We start from the raw sequence: 21,685 nt of genomic DNA on the forward strand, positions 1-21,685 counted from the left end.
CAAAGGTGCGAGTTATGTGATATGCGAGCCAAAGACAGAAGTCTTTTCCTTCCTCCACAGCTGTCAATCAGTTTTCCCACAGCCAAAATCACAGCTTGTCGTCACTGTGGCTTGGGTTGGGAGGGGTGTGTGAGGGGATCGGGACGTCGTCGGGGTAGGCAGTGCGGGATTGCTCGCTTGGCTAAACTGCATGAAATGTGATTGAGGGAAGCAAGTATCACTTTTGAGTGCCACAATAGCAAAAGCACAAACAGCTACACAGATTGAGTCCAATTCAAATGGTTTCTTTCATGTTGTGATTCATTAGGACTCATTTGCTCTATTTTGTCCCATTACTGCAAAAGCTCAGATCTGACAATAACAGAAAACACGGAAAGGGTTTGTTGCAGGCTGTTCTCTTTAGAATTTACTTGGATTTGGTACATGATCTAACGCAAAAAAAGAAAATACGAACCGGTCGTTTTTACATTACCTTGATCGTGTAAGAGGAAAATCTATTGAATCAATTGCTATTTTTAATAGGACTTGCTAAATGTCCTAAACATCTGTATGTTCTGCAGATTGAAGCTCCATGGAAGAGTGATGCCATAGAAGAAGCCTGAGTAGATATGCCTCAATTTACTATATCTGATGTCACGTAATGAATGGAGAGTATGGTATTTTTCGGATTATAAATTGTCGTACCAATCAAAAAATGCATCATGAAGAACAAAATATATATACGTCACACTGGTCTCATTTTTTGGGGGGGAAATTTCATTTACAAAAACCGAGACCAAGAACAGCAGAGTTTGGACTTGCAACCAAAGTCCAGCAGCGAACAAGTTCCAGTTTTCTAACTATGGAAGAGTTGTTCTTTTTAGTTTAAAATGGCTTACCTTAACGAGAATCCCATGTCATATTGTGGCCAAAGGTGGATAGAATCCCGGATGGTTATTGCACCTTTTGGTGCTGTAAATAGTAAATGCTCAAATCCAAACGGAACTTGTTCGCTGCCATCAACAAGATTAGGAAACAGAGATTTTGAGTCTGAGCTCTAGTTTAACATGTAAATCATGCCAGAGTGAAAATCGCAGAACCAGTCAAACTGTGAGAAAAAAAGTGTGATTTATAATCCGAAAAATATGTGATGTTTCACGCTTGAAGTGGGCGGAAGTATTGTGTATGAGAAGACGTGCTTTTCTTAGAGTTTTAGTCAGCAAATATACGTACGGGCGCTAACCATGCAATCTGTATAGTTACAAGACATTACAGAATGAAACTGTTGCACTAAAGGGTTGTACTGAACTCCATTTTGCCTCAATTGCTTAAAGATACAATTAATCAACACTTCTACACAATCGCTAATATTTAAAATGAATGTTTAAGGCCCATCCCTAATAACTTATTAGCACAATGCTTGTGGAGAGTATTCACCAATGTACGTTGAACAGTAACCTTTTATTATGATACACTACTACTTTATTGTGAGAAAATGACATTGTAAAACTATAACCCGTGAAGCCAGGTAGAATTTAAGAACAATGCAGTGTTTTGTATGAACGTGTGCATGTGTCAGATTATCGTAACCGACTATCTATTGGCTCTGTTGTGCCTTGGATACGGCAACATGATTGTATCCACGCTACCTTCGCTGTCCGAGCTGCTGTCAGAGTCGCTGCTGCCGGAATAATCGCAGAGGCCTGGAAGGACGCCGATGCACACCGCCGCCGAGGGCAAGTGAAGCAGAGCTGGACTGGAATTAAGGGGGGACGATGGGTTCTTGGACGTCAGGCCCGTGACAGTTTGTTGGTTTTCAGCTCCCCCTGATCTTCGTCGTCCTCCTCCCTCCTGTTCTAAACAGCACAACTTACTGTCAAGACTGAGAGCTTCATCTCAACGTGGAATCCCGAAGACAAGTAGGAAGTTAAAGTTTTCATGTGTGGTTTGTCCCTTTAAAACACTGCATTCATTTACCTGCTACTGAGCGACTATACAGACGCTCCCCTACTTACGAACATTCGAGTTACAAACAACGGTACATACGAACATGTCTGCGCGCATGTCAAAAAATGTTCGGAAAGAGATGCTGTAAGTTAGATTTTTTATTGCGCACCTTTTTCCGAGTACTGTAGTGCTTCTTTCCGCCGCTAATACCGACGCTTGGCGCTGTGAGAGCTCACCCAGCATTGGAGGCTCAGCAACGTGTCGAGGAGGGGGAAGAAGAAGAAACGCCTGTCGCTCATAGATAAAGCCATCGCACTCTTCGAGCAGCAAGACCCAAATATTGAACGTTGCACAAAGGTTGCAAATCAATTGAATGATGCCATACAGTGCGACCGCATCATTTATGATGAAAAAAGAAGAAAAATGTGCAATCGTCGTTAGATCGCTTCTTTCGGCCAGTTTCTAGTAGATCCTCCAAGGAAGATACTCATCAACCCTCATCTTCTTCTCCTCGACCCTCAACTTCTTCCTACATTGAAGTTACGGAGGAGGAAGTAACTTTTGAAGCCCATTCCAGCGACGACGAAGAACCTCTCATGATATAAAATCATCATCCTCCTCCTCCATCAAATCCTTAAGCATCGAGTACATCTTCCAAAAGTAAGTTAAACTTCATTTTATTTATCTTATTACGTACATGTACATACTGTGTGTGTCTCTCGCTCTCTCTCTCTAACATACGTAGTACAGTACTGTACGTATTCTCTTTAAACATAAATTATAATACAAAATATAGCACTGAAGCAACTTACGAACAAATTCACCTTACGAACAATCGCTCGGAACGTAACTCGTTCGTAAGTTGGGGAGCGTCTGTATACATTAGCGTATATTGCCACATATACTGTAAATATATATTTTTTTCGAGAATAAATTTCGAGAGAAAAAACTGACAAATTTGCCACTTTATAAAGTAGCATATTAGTGAGGAAAAAAATTGTAAATGTGCGACTTTATAAAGTGGCAGATTTGCAAGAAAAAAAAAATCTCAGAAACATACGAGAAATACACGTAGCGTAGCTTTAGTCAAATGTGAGGATTCGTTGGTGGTTAATGGGACACTGTTTATAAAATGAAAAGGCAGGATGGAGACGGATTCGTTCTTAATTTAAACTTTACCTGTCATACAGGGTAGCTAGAGCGACAAAACTTCCTGATCCCCTGACTAAAACAAACCAATCAGAAGTTAGCATACTTTAGGTAAATGCAAATGAATGACGGGAGAGCAGCAGATTCGACACATCAATCTAGCTACTTGTACAACAAAATACTCAAATTTATGAACGTGTAAATAATCATTCTGGAAACATAAATGTAAATATACATTTTAACAAATTAACTTAAATGCTTAATCCTCAGGGTGTGGACCGTCGCTGGCAGTACCCAACACTTCAAAGAGCGAATGCCGATGGAAAAGTATTGGCACAAACGAGTAGTACGCTACGTGTATTTCTTGTAGGCTTCTTAGTTTTTTTCTCGCAAATCTGCCACTTTATAAACTCACAAATTTGCGACTTAATAAAGTGGCAGATTTGCGAGTTTTTTTTTCCACGGAATGTTGCCCCTACACTCAAAAAAATAATCTATTTATACGTGGCCCTAATACTATAGCCTCATGCAAAGTTCCCACAAAATTGGGGGCTCGGGACACAAAGAAACATGAACACAGTTTTAGGACTAATGCTTGATGCCCACCTGTGTGTCTGTTTCCATTTCCTGTTGCTGCACTTTCCACCTTCTGTTTCTTACTGCTGTCTGATGACTGGGAAGAACTGGTTGAGGGAAGACAAGAGAGAGGGTTTGTTTGATGTGTGCAATGTTTAATGGTCGTCGAACCCCTGCCCACACCGCGCCCAGAAAAAAAAGAAAGTGTTACCAAACGTTGTACTTCTACAAAGCTTTATGCCTATTTTTATGTCGCGTCTCTAAATCTAAACTGTACAAATATACAATTTGGAATTAAATGTAAGATTTGGAGAAAAAATTGCTTCTGATGAAGGCAACATAGAAAGAAACATTAATCGTATATTTCTAAGACAGTAGAGAATTAGTGACTTCCTGGTTTTACCTGAACCTGTATACCTCACTATTAATTCAGCATCAGAGCACTAACTCAACCCAATAGCAAATTCCAGTACAATTTACACCAAGTTGCAACACCAATTACAAAATAGAAAATAATGTAACTTGTTTTTAATACACTGGTAAAGATAGTGAGTTAGTTTAACTTTTACCCCCCCGCCCCCAAACACACAAAAAAAAAATGTAATGAGCTTAATTTATCGTACGCTTGTCACTTGTAACCATTTAAGGTTTAAATTGAATTTATTTTAAGTGTTTTATAGTTTTAACGTATCACCGGTGTTGTGATGAATCCTCACATAAGCCACAATTTGGTACATTTCCATTTTTTTTCAAAAAATGTATACTATTCATCAGTCTGCACAAGTGGGTGTTATTTTTACAAATTACTGACAAAAATGCATTGCCTGATTGATGATGTCATGTTAATACTAAACAAACGTTCAAAAGTGACTATTTTGAAGGGACAACGTTTTTGCACAACGCCAGCGATATTCATTTTGCTGCAGTAAAAACATTATTTATCAAAGTTATCAAAGTTAAACAATTTTAAATTGTTGCCTTGCAGAGTTAATAAATGACAACTCTGGAACACATTTCTATGATTTCCTGCCATTATGAAATTGGAACAAATTGGAGGATGACCAGCGCAACAGCACATTCTATTCAACCTTAGCCGTTCCACTCACTAGCTGTTTTTGTGTTCAGTTTGCTTTGGAGAGGGTTCAGGCTCCAGCAGGTGTTTGCTTGTATGCAGCAGTAAACGGACAAATGTAGAAGCATAGACAGCAACCAGCCGTTGAAAACAGGAGTGTTCCAGCATACAATTTCTCTCAGCACCTTTTCAGCTATTTACTCAGGGATGTGATTTGACCAAAGTGAAATTATCTGAAAATTTAGCCGGGGGTCTGGGGGCCGCTGGCACCCAGCTAGGTCCAGGGCAGTGCCCTGGTGGGGGGGACAAGGGGGGCGTAGCCCCCCGGAGCTCATGGGTTTTCCGTGTTTTTAAGTACTTTCAATGCACTCACATGACAGAAATAGACAAAACAACAGCATAAATTTTCAATGTATATTGAACTATCCCATATAAAATGGCAGTTTTAGTCAACTCAAAATCAGTCACATTCAAAAACATTGGACTGCCTTTGCTTTTAAAAACTATCACTGAGAATATCATAATATCTAACTAATGTGATTACTAAGTTAACACATAAATAATGTTGAAGAGTTCAAATTTCATGAACAAATAATTGTATCATGACCAAATGAAAAGTAACTCATATTAGAGCATACCACAAATGTCTTTGTTATAGCAGAAGATGTTATCTGTCGGAGTCATGTGCATACACAATGAAATACAAAAAAAAAAAAAAAAAAAAAAAAAACTGCTTTTTTTTTTTTGGGGGGGAGGTAAAAAAAGCGGAATTCCGCGAATTAGCGGAAAAATCACATCCCTGTATTTACTGCATTAACATTAATACATACCACCTAACGCCAATCTAAATGTGTGAATAATGTATCCGTTCCATTGTAAAGCGTCTTTGAATATCTAAATGAAGATAAAAAAGCGCTATATAAATCGAATGCATTATTATTATGTCCACTGGACGAGACTGACTGTACAAACCCCAATTCCAATGATGTTGGGACTTTGTGTAAAAGGTAAATTACAAACGGAATACAATGATTTGTAAATTATTTTCAACCTAAATCGAATAAACTACGAAGACCTTTCAGCATTAATCGTACCATCACAACACACTCTAATACCATCACAGATGCTGCCTTTTCAACTTTGCGCTGATAACAGCCCCTTTTACGTCCATGGTTTCCAAAACTAATTTGAAAAGTGGACTCGTCAGACCACAGCACACTTGTTCACTTTGTGTCAGTCTTTTTCAGATGAGATCGACCCAGAGAAGCCAGACGCTTTGCATGTTAAGAGTTTTAACTTGGATTTGTAGATGTAGCGACAAGCTGCGCTAACTGACAATGGCTTTTGAAAGTGTTCCTGAGCCCGCGTGGCAATATCCTATAGAAAAACTGTTGGTTTTTAATGCAGTGCCACATGAAAGATTGAAGGTCACAGGGCCTTCTGTGTTGATTTTCGGCCTTGCTAGGATTTTATCCATATTCTCTGAATCAAATCATATTACGGACCAATGAAATCCCTGAATTTCTTAAAGTTGTTCATTAAAAAAATATCCTTAAAAGTGTTGGGAGTATTTGCTCACGTAGCTGTTCACAAAGTGGTGAACCTCGCCATATACTTACTTGTAAACAATGGAACCTTTTGGGGATGGTCTTTTATACCCAATTATGACACTCGCCTGTTTCCAATTAATCTGTTCACCTGTGAAATGTTACAAACAGGTGTTATTTATTTTTTTAGCTTTCCTCAAGTTTTGTTGTTGTTGTTGTTGTTGCTCCTGTCCCACCTTTTATGGTTGGAATGTATTGTAGGCATCCAATTTGAAACGAGAGCATATTTGCAAATATTTGGTTTGAACATTTCGAATCTTGTCTTTGTGGTGCATTCAATTGAATGTCCGTGTAAAAATGATTTGCAGGTCACTGTGTTGTGTTTCAATTTGTTTTTAACAATGTCCCAACTTCTCCAAAATAGCGGTTTGTAATCAAGTTTAACAAACGGCTTCCAAGTCAAGCTTGTCTTCAACTTATTGTGCTGTCAACTAATTGTGCTGCACCCAGATAACATACACAGTATCAATACTGTATCAATACCTGCGTCTCTTGACGGCACCAGCCAGTAAATGGGCCTGAGACAAATGGCTGGTCCTTTGCTCCACCACTGATTGTTTAGCTGTTGCCTTCTTCTCAGACTCTGGGCGGCTATCAGAGGTCACTTGCTTTGCTACAGCACTGTGATGGTACAGAGTTAAGATCAATGAAGTTTTGTGAGGAGGGGATAAGAATAGGGATAGATCGATTATTGGCCGGGCTGATTATTGGTGCCGATATTCAGCATTTTGATGAATATTGGTATAGGCTTAGTTCAGAAATTTGCCGGCTGATAAATGATCAATTTAAAACTGTGTTAGCCTCAGGGAGCTAAATTTTCTGTTAACTTTTTAATGCCCTGGGAACACTCTGCACCTTTAGTGATCGTTTAAAAATAAAACAAAGATAAGTAAAAAATTAACATGTCAGATATTTCAAAATGTTGGAAAACTTTATTTACTGAAGAAATGTTTACGAAGCTGTTTACTTAAGTTTTCATTTAAGTTTTTAAAGACGTCCTGATAACTCTAGGAACTCCCTGAACTTTTCATTTCAAAACAAATGTGTATTTTCTAATTAAAGAATCAAATGAAAAGTTTGTTGAATAAATTTAGACATCTTTTTAAATTTCCATGCCAATATTTATTCCCCTTTTACTGTAAATTAATATCTGCTATCTGCCTCCTTGCTACTAATAATCGGTATCGGCCTTGAAAAAAAACATCGGTCTATCTCTAGACAAGAAGTAACATTCTAACGGCTGATAGCGTATCAATAAGTAGCACAGTTCTGAGGGGGCTCAAAACAGTACTGAAAAGACACAGATTAGGGGGGCCCTAAAACATGGAAAGGTGGACATAGCTCAGCGGATTTGCACCTGGGTCTACAACATGAATTCATCATTGTGGCGGCCATGGCTCAGGGTGTAGAGACCGGCCGGCTGTGGCTACGTATGTAGCTTACCGCCACCACCGTGTGAATGTGTGAGTGCATGAATAATGTATCCATTCCATTGTAAAGAATCTTTGAGTGTCTAGAAAAGCACAATATAAACCTGATGCATTATCATTATTATTATTATTATTATTATAAACATTTGTGTATTGGGTGTGATGTTTGCATGAATCCTTGTGGGCTGCTCACGGCAGCAAGACTGCTTGAAATGGCAACCTTAGTTACCACATGACGTTGCAGTTTCCAGGACAACCAACTTTGTTGCCATGTACAGACAAACCTTTCTGTCACACTGGTTGCTGGAGACGGGGAAGAAAATATGAAAAGCTCTGAGGGAAACTTAGAAGCCATGGGGAATGGTGAACATGAAGGATGCTCATATGGTGCACGACATAAACTCTGATGTAACCTCAAGCAACTACACTTCTTCTGGATTTATATATATGAATTATATTTAATGGTGTATGTACTTCCTTTCATTAGTTCAAAAACTTGCAGCACTGTGTCAATGTGTCAAAGTGGAGCAAAGAAACAAAGCGATGTGGCTCAAGTCTCACCTTAGCCTAGCGTAACCTTTTTATGGGACACCTTTGAGGTTTGGAGGGAGTGAGGGGTGGGGCATTTGAATACTATGGGGAATCACATTTCTCAATTTGTTGTCAGATCTGGCAGGTGCTGAAGGCGGCGGAGGCAATGTAAACAAAAGCAGGCCAGCCAAGCCGAGCTATAGCTTAGCTGAATGGCTAATTGTGAGAGTGTTTCAGAAAACCGATTGGATGGATGACAAAACCGACGACACTGCACTATGTCCTACAAACGGCCATGGCTCGTTAAAGTGCAGCTATGGTGAGTGATATTGTTGTCATTTGTTTTTATTTTGCTCCTTGAAAATGTCTTCACATGAAAATGGCCAGTAGAACTAAAATGTTTGGGGTCATACCTTTATTTAAAAATATGCGTGCACGCATGGAAGTTTGTGCAATGTGCATTGCTAAAATGTCACTGTTAGGTTAATAATTGTGTGAGTGACTTGTTCTTTAAAGCATTAGCACTAGCGCGGGTGATAACAAATTGTGACCAACTTTTATTAATTGGAACTGAAACACAGTAGAACTTTTAAAATTGCTCATCGACTCACCGGCTGAAGTGACAAGAGTGTAGAAATTAACAAAAAAATGGGAATGTGTATTGTTACTGACCACTTTCTCCGACATCACTACATTAGCAGGAAGAAGTATTTAAATGGTTTGCTTTTTTTAAGCTTCAACAAAAGATATGGTTGTAGTTTACAATTGTGGTTGTCAGTATAGGTTTGGAGATGCAGAAAGTTATGGGAAAAAAACTGGTATCCCTGGGGAAAAAAAGTGATAAAGTATAACATATGGGGAGGGTCAGAAGGCGATACAGGCTCACACAGTTCACATCGCCGACACACACAACACATTTATGCTGTAGCCTAAAATTATTCTTAAATCAAGAGTTGCAGGACAATGTTAACTGATTTTTTTATTGTTGACTGCCAGCAAGTTCTAATTAAAACATGGAACTTTATATATCTTTTTAAATAAAATATTAGTTAAGGTTATATTTAGTATTTTCTCCTTTTTTTTGTTGTCCTGACTGAAAAAAACAGCACTGTTTTGTAGGGTCCACTAGTATGACTGTGTTACTATGAGTATTATTCTATTAGATGCTTTTTAATTAATGAATGTTTTTATGAAACTTGAGATGCTTCACAATAATAAAATCCTACTTATTATGTGTTAAAATAATAATAATCAAGACTTTTGAAAGCCCTGATTTAAGACATTTAATGCAATGTAAGGCCTTGTGTTTATATTCATGGATTCGATGCCTTTCAAGACGTTGCAAGATCTGCAGGAACCCTGGCTGACATGGGAAGTTGGCAAATTCCCAGGTCAACTCAAAGCCCCATCCTGTATGTTATCCTGCATCTTGCATCTTCCACAAAGGAGAGCAAGCCTGTAACGGTGGAAAAAAGCCATTTCAGATGGCCAGTGTAAAGGGGCTAAAATAAGACTACTGAGCAAGCCACTGTTTAAATAAAATGACGACATGATCAAAAGGATATTCTGTATTCCAACAATTCCTGTTTCTCTTCATCCCTGCGTTGCTTCTCCACCAGGCTCTGTTGCCGGGAAACCTCGTCCAGGAAGCTGGTCTCATCATCGTCCAATCCCCTCACCATGTTCTCTGTCACCATGGAAACAAAGCTGCACTTAGCACATTGCAGCAAAATCATGGCATTTTGTAGGGGGGGGAAGCAGCATTACGGTCTGTTCAAAAATACATTTACGTGACCTTCATGTGGGGAGAATTTAAAATAATTAATTAATACCGGTAAATAAAGATTGAGAAAATAAGATTGACAATGTTGATAACTGTATTTCAACACATTCACAATATTGAGCCATGTTTTTTTTTTAAGGGAAACCTATTTAATCTGGTACTCTAAGAACAAACTCATGGGTTAACTTTTTTTTTTTAAGCATTCCTTATTTGAAATGCAATATGCATTATTTGATGATAGAATTTTCACCTTACAAGAACCTGACAAAATAACATTATTCACATTTGTTTACATGCAACTTCACGACTATACTCATATTAATAAAAACCTAAATCAAACTTTGTCAGCATTAGTGTTAGGAGTTCGCCAATACCTGACTGAATACGGTAACCCAACTACCGATACTTTACTTGACAATGCGTTTCCCTCTCACAATTGTGATGCAAAAATTCCTTTTTAATAAAAAAAAAATTGTAGGACAAGCACAAAAGAATGCTTTAACATTAACTAACTTTTAACTTTAATTGAACATTCTTGCTGCTTCTGTGGCACCTTGGCCTCCAGAGGGCAGTGTGGTGACCGCATGCAGATAACACAGTGGTGCCTTGACTTTAGAGTTTGACTTGAGGCAAATTCGTACTTTACTCATCTGCGCATCCGCTTGGTAACTCAGAATGTTGTTCAAATGCGCCGTTTGGTTATTCAGATTGCCCCTAAAAAAATGGAGCTCAATGTACTTACATTGGCCTCCACTTTTAAGCAGCTGTTTTTTTTACAAGCTGGATAGTTAACAGCCTCTCACATTTTTTTTATTAAGGTTTGTCTTTGTTTGTGTCCATAGAATGCCGCTTTTCATTGTAGTCAAAATTTGTGTTAACCCTGGTGGATTAATCCACTTTTTAAATCCTTGTTGTTGTTGTTGTGTCGAAGACGACGAAGGAGAAGGCGACAAAGAAAGCAAAAGCAACAGATTCACGGCAGCTAACTTTTGCTTTGAGCATTGGATTGTAATTTGCCATAATGTGACACAGGATTTTTAAGGATGTTTTAAGACAAACTTTAAAAATGTAAAAGCATACAGTAGTTATCAGCCAATGTTCCGTCATCAACGTCCGCTGCTGGGATGAGAGCATGTTCCGCTCACATTCATTTATGAATGCAGCCTGCAGCTCAGTATTTATTCTTCATTTTGCGTTTTAAAATTTACATGTATCAAGTGTGTAAGAAATGCTACACATTACGTGAAAGTGTGCAGTGAGTGGGCCTTAGTTGAAGTGAAGGCCATTATTAAGCTTGCTTCTAAATACAATTTAACTAAAAGCCTTCACACATGTTGTCATTTCTGAAGCTGAAGAGGAATTTCACAGTGACAACCATCCCAAGCAGACGCTCAAATCAACTCAGTAGAAAAATTGTACTAATTTAATAACAGAATTATTGTTTAAAAAAACATATTGGCTTATTATCAATGTACAGCACTTTTTATGCAGCAATGGTTGTTTTAAAGTGTTTTATAAAAAAAATTATTGAGTTGGGTCCAGTTATTATCATGGAACAGTCACAGAGAAAAGGCAAAAGGACAAAAGAGAAAAGGCAAAAGGACAAACAAACAGAACATTTAAAACCAACACACTAATACCCACTGAATTTGAACTGCTCCTCAAATTCCTCTTGCTTTTTGTCTTTTTGCTCCTTTAGACGCTCAAACAGAGAACGTGAGTCATACTCTTCCTCAGGGGCCTCTGAGGAAGAAGAAAGACATATATATTTGCAGATCTAAGTTGATCCACATGAGTCTTTTGTTGAGGATTGTTGTTGATAATCTTACGCTCAGGGTCTTCAGGCTTCCTAACCTTCTCCCACTCCTCCTGTCTTTTTTTCCTCTTCTCGTCAAGTTCTGCTTCCGAAACAAACTTCCGGGTGAGATCAACACCTGTCCCACCTCCTGCCATTGCAGCTCACCTATAGAGGAAGATCACACAAATAACAGTGAGGTGCTGCTGCCGCCTTGGACACAGACCATGAGGTACAACACAGCAGGCAAGATCTCACATAAACAAGCACGCTACTCACATTTCAGCAAGCATTGTATTCTATTTTCTCAAGGGACAGTATTAAGCAAATTTAATTTAGATATAAAGTTAGCGTACAGCTTCTAAAGCAGTATAGAGTCACTTTCCACTTAAAGTAACACAGCCATAATTGTCTAAATAGGTGATATGACATGGGTGCAGTGTTCTCTCATGTCACTGTTTTAGAATGTTGGCAGACAGCACTTTAAACAACCCTTGCGACCCTGCTCAATTTCGCAGGGTGGCATCTCTTTTTATAGCCAATAGGCCATCGTTTAGAAGAGGGCTGTTTGGTGTTAGACAGTGCGCTTCCTACACTGTCTAACACAGTAGTGAAGTCATCAATACAGTACTAAAAACTGTTTGAGCATTTTTCAACATCCTTGATAACAAGCTTAATATTGATGCAATAGTATGCTCTTTGTCCTCACTTGTACGACATGTCTGTGCACTAGTAAAATGGCTCTTTTACTAGCAAAAAATAATTATAATAAAAAAATGTTGTTTTTTTTAAAATCCACTACTGCAGCCAGGACATTTCTGCACAATAATAGGAGAACTACATGTTGGTGGTAAGGAAAAACCGTGCAGATGTTAACAGGGCAGTTTTTTTTCTCCCTACCTGTATATGCCAAAGTTATTCTACTACGCACTAAAAATGCTAGGTTGGTTGGGTTGTATTCTTAACCCACTGGCTGGGCAGCTGTAGATATTGAGCAGACTGTGTTACTTTTACCCAGATAGGTTACTTATTTTGACCCAGCAGATTCGGTTGAAGATTGGTTTTGAGCTGGCTGAAGTACTGAAGCTGGTTGCCAACAGTTTGTGTAGTGGTATAAGTAAATTTAATGTAACTTTCTTGAAAACTAGTGTTGGTGGCTGGATAATAATAATAATAATAATGAATCTAATCTATATAGCGCTTTTCTATCTAATTAGACACTCAAAGACACTTTACTATGGAACGGATACATTATTCATGCACTCACACATCCACACTGTGGTGGCGGTAAGCTACTTAACTCTTTGACTGCCAAAAACGTTAAATAACGTTTAGTAAAATCCTAGGGAGGAGTGCCAAAGACGTTAAAAGACGTTTGTTTCAAAACAGAGGTGAAACTAACCATTTTCTATTGTTGATTACTGAAAAACGGAATAAGGTAGAAACAAACTTTTTTTCTGATGAAAAATGAGAGTCCAATCTTTCATTTGGTAGTATGTGTGTTTCCATAGTCCAAACACATAATTTTCTGTGGCCCTTGAAAGATCAGTCAAAATGCTTAAATCGGCTGGCACCCGCGGCATCCCTTTTCTGAAAACGTCTGGCAGTCAAAGAGTTAAGTAGCCACAGCTGCCCTGGGGCAGGGTGACGCGTGGCTGCCAGTGTGTGCCTACGGCCCCTCCGACCACCACCAAACATTCACACCTTCCGTACACCAGTGTGCCTTGCCCAAGGACACAAGGACACGAGTTGGACAGCCAACCTTCTGGTTACTGGACGACTGTCTCTACGCCCTTAGCCACAGCCACCAGTGGCTCAGTGGATAACACTACTAAGTTGCCATTGACTTTTGTGCAGTTTAAAGCTTTGGCTACCCCGAGTGGACATATTTTGCCAGTGCACGTTATACATGAAATAAATTACACGAGTTTTTGTTTTGTTTTTTAACAAAAACGAATTGACTAAACATTCGGGAATCATAAACCAAATTTAAATCAGGCATATCGGATTTTCGCCCATATATTTGATTTTGTTTTGACTCGTGAGGCTTTGCGTTCTGAGAAAACAGCATTAGCTGATATAGAAATTTTTTTTCGCCAGAAGCAGAGGAAAAGGTCGCCATTTGAAACCACATCTAAGCAATCTACACCAAACCAAGCGCATGCATTTGCAAAATATGACTACAAGTAGAGACTACACGCTATAAATGTGCAGCAGTCGTACGTGCAACATAATAGCTAGTTAGCTTCTTTAGCATTCAGCCAAGGTTTCGTCACTATATGCCGAAAAACAACCGTGTCAAGGCGACCCTTGTTGGTGCAACGTAAACCTGAGACTTACTTTATACCTTCGCCAACCACATCAAAGTACTAGGTGATTTCCCATCCATTAAACTTACCAAACAAGGGGCTATCGGTAATAGTCAATGACGTCTTTGTGTTACTATAAAATTGGCTCGTCGAAACATGCAACTTTCAACATGTGACTGAAGTTCCTACGTAGTTAGTGCCAATGTAGACTATCGTTTATTAAAAATAAAATAAATAAATACAAATAAATTATTTAACCAATGTTGATTTTAAAGGTGACATTAGAAAACGAGAGACAGAGAGAGACACATTATATTATGTTGTTTCTTATGTCACAAAAACCTGGCATATGAAAAGGGGTTTGTAGACACTTTAGTTGTTCGTCCTCCCCTGTTACTCAGAAAAGCAAAGTTCACAAAGAGAGGGACAATTGCGCAATGTCGTTAAGGCAGTGGACCTGTTTAGGCCTGTTCACTCTTCTCCAACATGTTAGCTACAATCCTCCTACCACTTTGTGTTTTCTTTATCATTTTTAATATTATGTGCCGAAGGCCAAAGAATTTTCCACCAGGACCCACTATCTTGCCTGTCCTGGGAAACATCTTGAGCCTGAGCTTGGAGAACCCCCTGCAAGACTTTGAGCGGGTATGGAAAACAACAACACTTTAAATTGTCATTTATGGGATAATTTTTATGTTTTAGAATATAATTGTTAAATTTCCAAGAATGCATTGGTTTTTTTTGTTTTGTCTTTTTATTCACTACATATGAAGTCATTATATAGAATAGAATAAAAAGTAACCTATAGATATTTTTGGAAGGATGGAGTTCACTCAACAACGCTACTGTTTATATATTGTTGCATAACGATAGACTGATTCTCTCTGTACGCAGTTGAAAGCCGTACCCTTTAACCACACTAATAGAAGCCAAGGCTACTCTTTGGCCTTGACCCTTTTAGTTCAAATTGAAAAGATAACGCAATCATATTCTATAATACTTCTTAAACAGTCAATCAAAATATATAATGATTATAATTCCACAACATGGAGAACCTCAGTGGCTTAGTTTGTGTTATTTAATTCTGTTTACTACTTACGTATGTTTTCTAGTCAGTACCTTTGCCAGTAATATTATGCAGTTTATTTTGCGAGTAGTTTTATTTACAAACATAGATTGTCAATATGTTTAATAAACAATGTGACGCAAGTAATGTAAAATCCTATTAAATTGTGGGTCATACTTGTATTACTGTACTTGCTGTGGTCGGAAAAAAAAATCAGGAGAAGCCTCGAACAACATCTGAACTATATTAGATGTTAATCAGAGGCAGGGTGGCAAGTGTGTTCTGACACTCAAATAGCATGAGTTTGAATGTTATTGGTTATTTCTGAATACAGCAGCATCACAGAGGGTGTGCATACCTTGTGCATACCTAGGGCAAGTCAAGTGCAAAGCGTAGTCCAACTGTGCACATGGTACAGTTGTCTTTCTTGTGGTATTTTACTTGACTAGCGCAAATACAATAAAGCATTTTGCCCCGTTGTGCACAGTTGTTTGATAGAATGCAGCCGACTACTGTCCAATCGAAGAGGCTCCCCTCATTCCCATTAAAATCAGGGCAGTGGGAGCATAGACAGTGTTGACACTGTAGAAGCAGAAATTGACTTAGTGGGGTCTGTTAATTTTGATTGATTTATACAATGATTCAGAGGAACTGTCTCATGCTGTTTTTATAGTTATCATTTAATACAATGACATAAACGTCCGTGGAGAACTGAATCTGCCCGTCTGATCAAATCCACAAAATCACATTACACCACCTGCACCACAAGTTCGACTTGGTTTTACCGAGTCTGAAATGTAGCCTTCTTTTTGTCAACAAATTGCAAGATTTGTTCCAGGGCGCGGCACATGCCAACTGAAATCCAACCAAAACCAAACACAACACAAATCATGACAGTGCGTCCTCTTTAAAGCAGTTGAGGACAGAGTTCTTTAGGCCTGTCCAATCTTCCCCAACATTATCTGATACAGTGCTGTATTTTTTGTATTGGACTAACAATCAATATTGTGTTCATGTTTTTTTAAGCTGAGGAAGGCATATGGAAATGTCTACAGCTTGTACCTTGGTCAAAGACCTGCGGTTATTATCAATGGGTTAGAAGCCATGAAGGAGGCTTTAGTGTCCAAGGCGACTGACTTTGCTGGACGGCCCCAAGACCTTTATGTCAATGATACAACAGACAGAAAAGGTAAAGTAACAATTATTATTATTATTATTATTTGTAGTAGTAGTAGTAGTAGTAGTAGTAGTAGTAGTAGTTGTATTTGTTGTTGTCACCGTAGTGGTTTTAGAAGTACTAGTAGTGTAATAGTGGTAGGAATAGTAGCGTTTGACAGTTATACTGTACATTGTCTTGAGAAAATGTCTCTTTTGGTTACTGTATGTTCTCTACATTAACCATCTGCACACCTGTTGCAGGAGTCATTCTGGCAGACTATGGTTCTAGTTGGAAAGAACACCGTCGATTTGCTCTAATGACTTTGAGAAACTTTGGTCTGGGGAAGGAGTCAATGGAAGAAAGGATTCTAGGAGAAACTGAATTCATTATGAGGACACTAGAAAAGAGCATTGGTATGCAGATCATCCATTTTCATTGCACACTGCAGCTGATGTTCTTTAAACTTTTAAAATAATACGTTTCATTTCATTTCTTTTTAATGTTTCTTTCTCTAAGTCTGTGTTGCCAGACTGGATTTTGTGTGAAAAGATTTAATATCTGTGTGCCATGAGTTTACACTTCTAATCTTTTTTTTTTTTTTTTTTTAACTCTCCTACAGGCAGTACCTTGAGTCCCCAACTTATGTTCCATAATGCTTCCTCTAACATCATCTGCCAGGTTCTGTTTGGTCAACGCTATGATTATGATGACAAGTTCATCAAAACTATTGTTCAGTGTTTCACGGAGAATGCCAAGTTGGCCAATGGACCTTGGGCTATGGTGAGTCAGTACTTTTTATCGCAATGGCAATCAGAAACAAATGTATGCAATTATGAATAAATGGCTCTTTTCTCAGAATATCAAAATGGTCAATGTTGCAATTTCATCCATTTCTGGTTTGGAAAATGGATGGATGGATGAGGCTGAGCCAATCATTTGTTTTAAACAGATTAAATGTTTTTGGGGAAAATGGAAAAGAGCGCTGGTCTTGTCTGCTTGTCTGAATAAATGAAGTTCAATGTGTCGACCTAATTTCCATCTTATCAAATCCCCACCTGTATTTAACTTATATCTACAACATGTGAGCGTCTTTGTATGCATATATATGCTATTAATAGTCAAAGTCAGCCCAAGTGGATTCCATACAAGTGTCTCCTGGGTGATCCCTTGTTCCTCAAGTGTTCCAAACTCAATAGGCAAAAGTAAACTCCACAGGATGCATTTTAATCAGTGTGATTATGCAATGTGCAGATGGCCAATGATTTGTTTTCTCATTCATCCTTATTACAGCTGTATGACTCCTTTCCTATGATTCGTAGTCTTCCATTGCCCTTCATGAAGTCTTTTGAAAATGTCGAGGTATGTTATATGTACTGTACATGGCTTTGTATGTAACGTTCAATATACATCACCAGTTCAAATCATAGATGGGTTGATCTTAGTGTTGCAACAGGCCTAAAACATTCTGTTATCGTGTTGTGTTGTCTACTCTTATGCTTCAGAAATGTCAAAAACTTTCAAGGGGTTTGTTGGCCGAGCACAAGAGGACCAGAGTCTCTGGAGAACCACGTGACTTCCTTGACTGCTATCTAGATGAAATGGATAAGGTGGTTACAAATATAAGATAGCGAGCATGGTGAATTGTTGCTGTTTGATCTCATATGTTTTTTCATCCTTTTTTTCATAAAATCATTTTCTTTTTTAGAGAATTGGTGATGAAGGTTCCTCGTTTTCAGAGCAACAGCTAACAATGTACACTCTAGATATTCATTTTGCTGGGACTGACACCACCTCTAACACACTTCTGACTGCTTTCCTTTATCTTATGACTCATCCAGACGTACAAGGTACTGTATGTTCGCTCCTAAATTACATGTGAGTTGTCTAAGATTCCTCCCCTCAAAAAAAACATATTATTGCCGAGCATTTATGCTTCTAAAGAACTACAATCACAGTTTATCTTTAGAAAAAGCCCATCATTAATAACTTTCCAATCTTATGACACAATACAATCTCAGTGACATCACTTCATCATCATCATCATCATCACCATCACCATGATTTCTCATGATTTCACGAGTTGGGTGTGTTACATTAATTAAAGATTAGGTTTTTTTAAGGTTGAGAAAAGGTTGTCTGTTTATGCATCAGCCCAATGATTGACTAGTGATTAGCAACTCTACTTTGTCTGTATATTAAAGACTATCATCAGTAGCTCATTTGCATGGTTTTGGGCTTTGGAACCACAGGGTCACTTTTTAAGTAATAAATTGCAACTCTGCTGAAGAAATGCTGATGTAAAGGTGCTCTTGAACTTGTTCATACAATATCTGTTTGAATGCCTTGTAGCATGCGATCCCTTGAGGTACAATATTAAAATGATTACAATTTTTAATATAGATAAATAAAACATACATTCATGGATAAAACATTATTATTTTCTCTCAAACATATAAGTCCATAAAAAGTAAACAGTCATGCAACTAAATGGGAAACCCTGAAGGTTTTTCACGTCACAGGTACCAATTCACCCTCGACCTCTCACCCAATCCCATTCATGTTATTTAATATGGAATTGCTTTTCAGGTGCATTTTGTAAAGTGAACTTCCACTTCTTACCAATGTGTCTTACCACTCAAGCCTTTTTTTTCCCCTGCTGTATTTGTTAGAGCATTGCCAACACGAGATTGATGAGATGTTGAAAGGGAAGGATAAAGCATGTTTTGATGACAGACACAATATGCCATACGTGCAGGTAAATCTTCCCATAGTTACATCAGCAATGAAGTACTGTATTTTATACTGTATGCATTAATGATGCAAATCATTTTAACTTTGAATTTATTTTTTCTAAATTGGATGGATGGATGGACGGATGGATGGATTCTAAGTTATGATTATGACATGTCTGCATTTGTAAGAGACCTACCATGCAATAATAATAGTGAAAATGAATAGCGAAAATGCTTGGGAAAAAAATGCCCATTCAACTGCATGGATTTTTTTTTTTTATACAAAAATGATTGAGTTGGTAGGGATATATATACCAAAAAGAGTTTCATATAACCCCCCCCCCCCCCAAAAAAAGAGAATGATAATAATAATAATACTAATAATAATACTAATGATAATAATAATAATAATAATAATAATAATAATAATAATAATAAAGAAAAATATTGGGGGGGGGAATGAAATAACACACAAGTAGTCTATGCAGGATCCACTGTAAATATTTTTCTTTCTTTTTTTCCCCTCAGGCTGTAATCCATGAAGTTCAGAGAATAGCGAACACGGTGCCTCTGAGTGTCTTTCACTGTACAACAAAAAACACAGAGTTGATGGGATATTCTATTCCTAAGGTAAGAAGCAGAACAACACACAGGACTGTTAAGCTTCATGAATGCAGACTTACACTTTGGGTGAATTGCATTGAATGTGGGAAGAGCGAAGCTCGTGACGAGGCAGGAGGACTTGAAATGCTTATGGTCAACAATGCAGTCATTAAGATATTAAGACAGAGGCACTGAAGAGACAACAAGAAGCAGAGCAGGAGGTAGTGGAAATGAAAGTGTTAGGTTGTCTTCAGGAGGAGGGGATTAGAAATCAGACACATCCACAGGAGAGAGAAAGTGAGAATATTGGTAGATGGGGGATGAGGATGGAGCAAGCAGGCAACAGAGCTAGAGGAAGACCACAGAGAAGAGATGCATATAATATATGCAGTGAGGGAAGACATGAAGACAGTTAGACTGGAGGAAGCAGAAGATACAGGTATGCTTATGGAAAACAATGACATGCTGCGGTGACCCCGAATGAGATTAGCTGAAAGGAAAAGAAGAAGATCATCACCTTCATAAGGATAAGTGCCTTAGTTGACAACTCCAGCCACCAAGAATTGCACACATGGCCATTATTATTATTTATGTTTATGCATTTTTCGCATTGTCTATTTGATCAAATGTCCTGTTGTTGAATGAAAAAGTACATAATTAGTTGTTGTTTTTGAGTACATCAATCAATAAATAAAAAATCCAACTAAAACAGTGTGTATCTACTGTCATCATGGCTTGGCAAAAGTAAATAATATATATATTTAAAAAAAAAAAATCTTGATTTATTTTGATGTGACATATTATTTGGTCTCTTTTACTCCCCAGGGTACAATAATTATCCCAAATTTGACCTCCGTGCTGCATGAGGAAGGCCAATGGAAATCCCCTCATAAATTCAACCCTGAAAACTTCCTCAATGACCAGGGCGAGTTTGTCAAGCCAGATGCTTTTATGCCTTTTTCTGCAGGTATGTGGGCAAATATTTTTCATGTTGAGTTTACTGAAACGGCTGTGACCGATTTCTACTATATATACTCTACAGGTCCTCGCATGTGTCTCGGTGAGGGATTGGCTCGAATGGAACTCTTCCTCATCACAGTGACTCTGCTGAGAAAGTTCAAGTTCATTTGGCCTGACGATGCAGGAGAGCCAGACTTCACACCAGTCTATGGGGTCACTCTTACTCCCAAACCTTATCGCATGAAGATCCAACTAAGGGCAATGAACTGAAGCTGGGCACAGATATAAAAAATTAAAGGAGTGTTACTGCTATTTACTATTGTAGCGTAGATATCTGGTACACCCTGCGTTCTTAGTCTCACACCATGAAGTAAAGACTGAACCTGTTTCAAATTTGTGACCCTTTCCCCTTCCTGGTGGCCACGTTCCACAAGAGAAAAAGATGCATGGCATTGATTTGTCTTTTGTCCTAATTGTGTATGAATGCTCAAGTATTTTGTATATGAATACATTTGTTCACACATTACTACCTATTAAACTTTCACGTGTTGTGTTTTACTATTTTTTTCTCAATATTTCATTCCTTAATTGGGATTTATGTAATGTTTAGAATATGCGCAGATCAGATTACAGGAAAATTTAATGAATTGAGATTATGTCACGAAGAGTAAACCATTAAAAGATCAAGTCAAATGAATGAATCTGTAATGGCTTGGTTGTGATCATTATTGTCAGTTCGGTGGGGCTTTAGGACCCAGATGCGGGAAGGCGGAGCAAGGAGGCAGAGGTGCAGTCCAAAAGAGGTTTTAATATCAAATCAAAAAAAGGCTAACTTCAAAGTACAAAACAAATGGAACTAACAAAACCTGAAGCAAAACATGAAAAAACAACTAAGGCGAGACTAACAACATGACATGGATCCGGATAAGGTAAAGAGGTCAGCGTGACGTGGCGAAAGACTTACGAACGTGGCAACAGCAACAATGA

The 21,685-nt window shown here is 38.2% G+C and overlaps 2 protein-coding genes across 4 annotated transcripts in view; one reads left to right on the forward strand and one right to left on the reverse strand.

The window, feature by feature from the left end:
- Window positions 1–14,382, reverse strand: part of psme3ip1 (proteasome activator subunit 3 interacting protein 1) — a 14,563-nt gene extending 181 nt beyond the window's left edge. Inside the window, exons 1-8 of one of the 3 annotated variants that reach the window (XM_077567761.1) lie at window positions 14,268–14,382; window positions 11,904–12,037; window positions 11,719–11,817; window positions 9,856–9,978; window positions 6,814–6,952; window positions 3,682–3,758; window positions 1,629–1,835; window positions 1–186 (exon numbers count right to left, since the gene is read on the reverse strand). The exon at window positions 1–186 is cut by the window's left edge and continues 181 nt beyond it. In XM_077567761.1, the coding sequence (XP_077423887.1) occupies window positions 182–186; window positions 1,629–1,835; window positions 3,682–3,758; window positions 6,814–6,952; window positions 9,856–9,978; window positions 11,719–11,817; window positions 11,904–12,027 (774 nt within the window). In that variant the 5' untranslated portion in view covers window positions 12,028–12,037; window positions 14,268–14,382 and the 3' untranslated portion in view covers window positions 1–181. The other 2 variants (XM_077567759.1, XM_077567760.1) reach the window with 2 other exon arrangements.
- A 207-nt stretch (window positions 14,383–14,589) lies between these two features.
- Window positions 14,590–21,259, forward strand: LOC144053367 (cytochrome P450 2F2-like). The gene is made up of 11 exons (XM_077567757.1): window positions 14,590–14,823; window positions 16,271–16,433; window positions 16,664–16,816; window positions 17,023–17,183; window positions 17,694–17,762; window positions 17,906–18,010; window positions 18,109–18,250; window positions 19,073–19,158; window positions 19,664–19,765; window positions 20,564–20,705; window positions 20,781–21,259. The coding sequence occupies exons 1-11, from the start codon at window positions 14,665–14,667 to the stop codon at window positions 20,966–20,968; spliced, it is 1,470 nt and encodes a 489-aa protein (XP_077423883.1). The 5' UTR covers window positions 14,590–14,664; the 3' UTR covers window positions 20,969–21,259.
- Window positions 21,260–21,685: the final 426 nt, after the last annotated feature.

This window comes from Vanacampus margaritifer, chromosome 6 (assembly GCF_051991255.1).
Source record: "Vanacampus margaritifer isolate UIUO_Vmar chromosome 6, RoL_Vmar_1.0, whole genome shotgun sequence".
In the NCBI taxonomy this organism is placed as follows: Eukaryota; Metazoa; Chordata; class Actinopteri; order Syngnathiformes; family Syngnathidae; genus Vanacampus; species Vanacampus margaritifer.

Excerpts from the sequence above, each read along its gene's own strand:
- LOC144053367 (XM_077567757.1), top strand. The coding sequence starts at position 14,665 with ATGTTAGCTACAATCCTCCTACCACTTTGTGTTTTCTTTATCATTTTT. Across the intron at positions 18,251-19,072 it reads GACTCATCCAGACGTACAAG|AGCATTGCCAACACGAGATT; the intron begins GTACTGTATGTT and ends TGTATTTGTTAG. Across the intron at positions 19,766-20,563 it reads TGGGATATTCTATTCCTAAG|GGTACAATAATTATCCCAAA; the intron begins GTAAGAAGCAGA and ends TTTACTCCCCAG.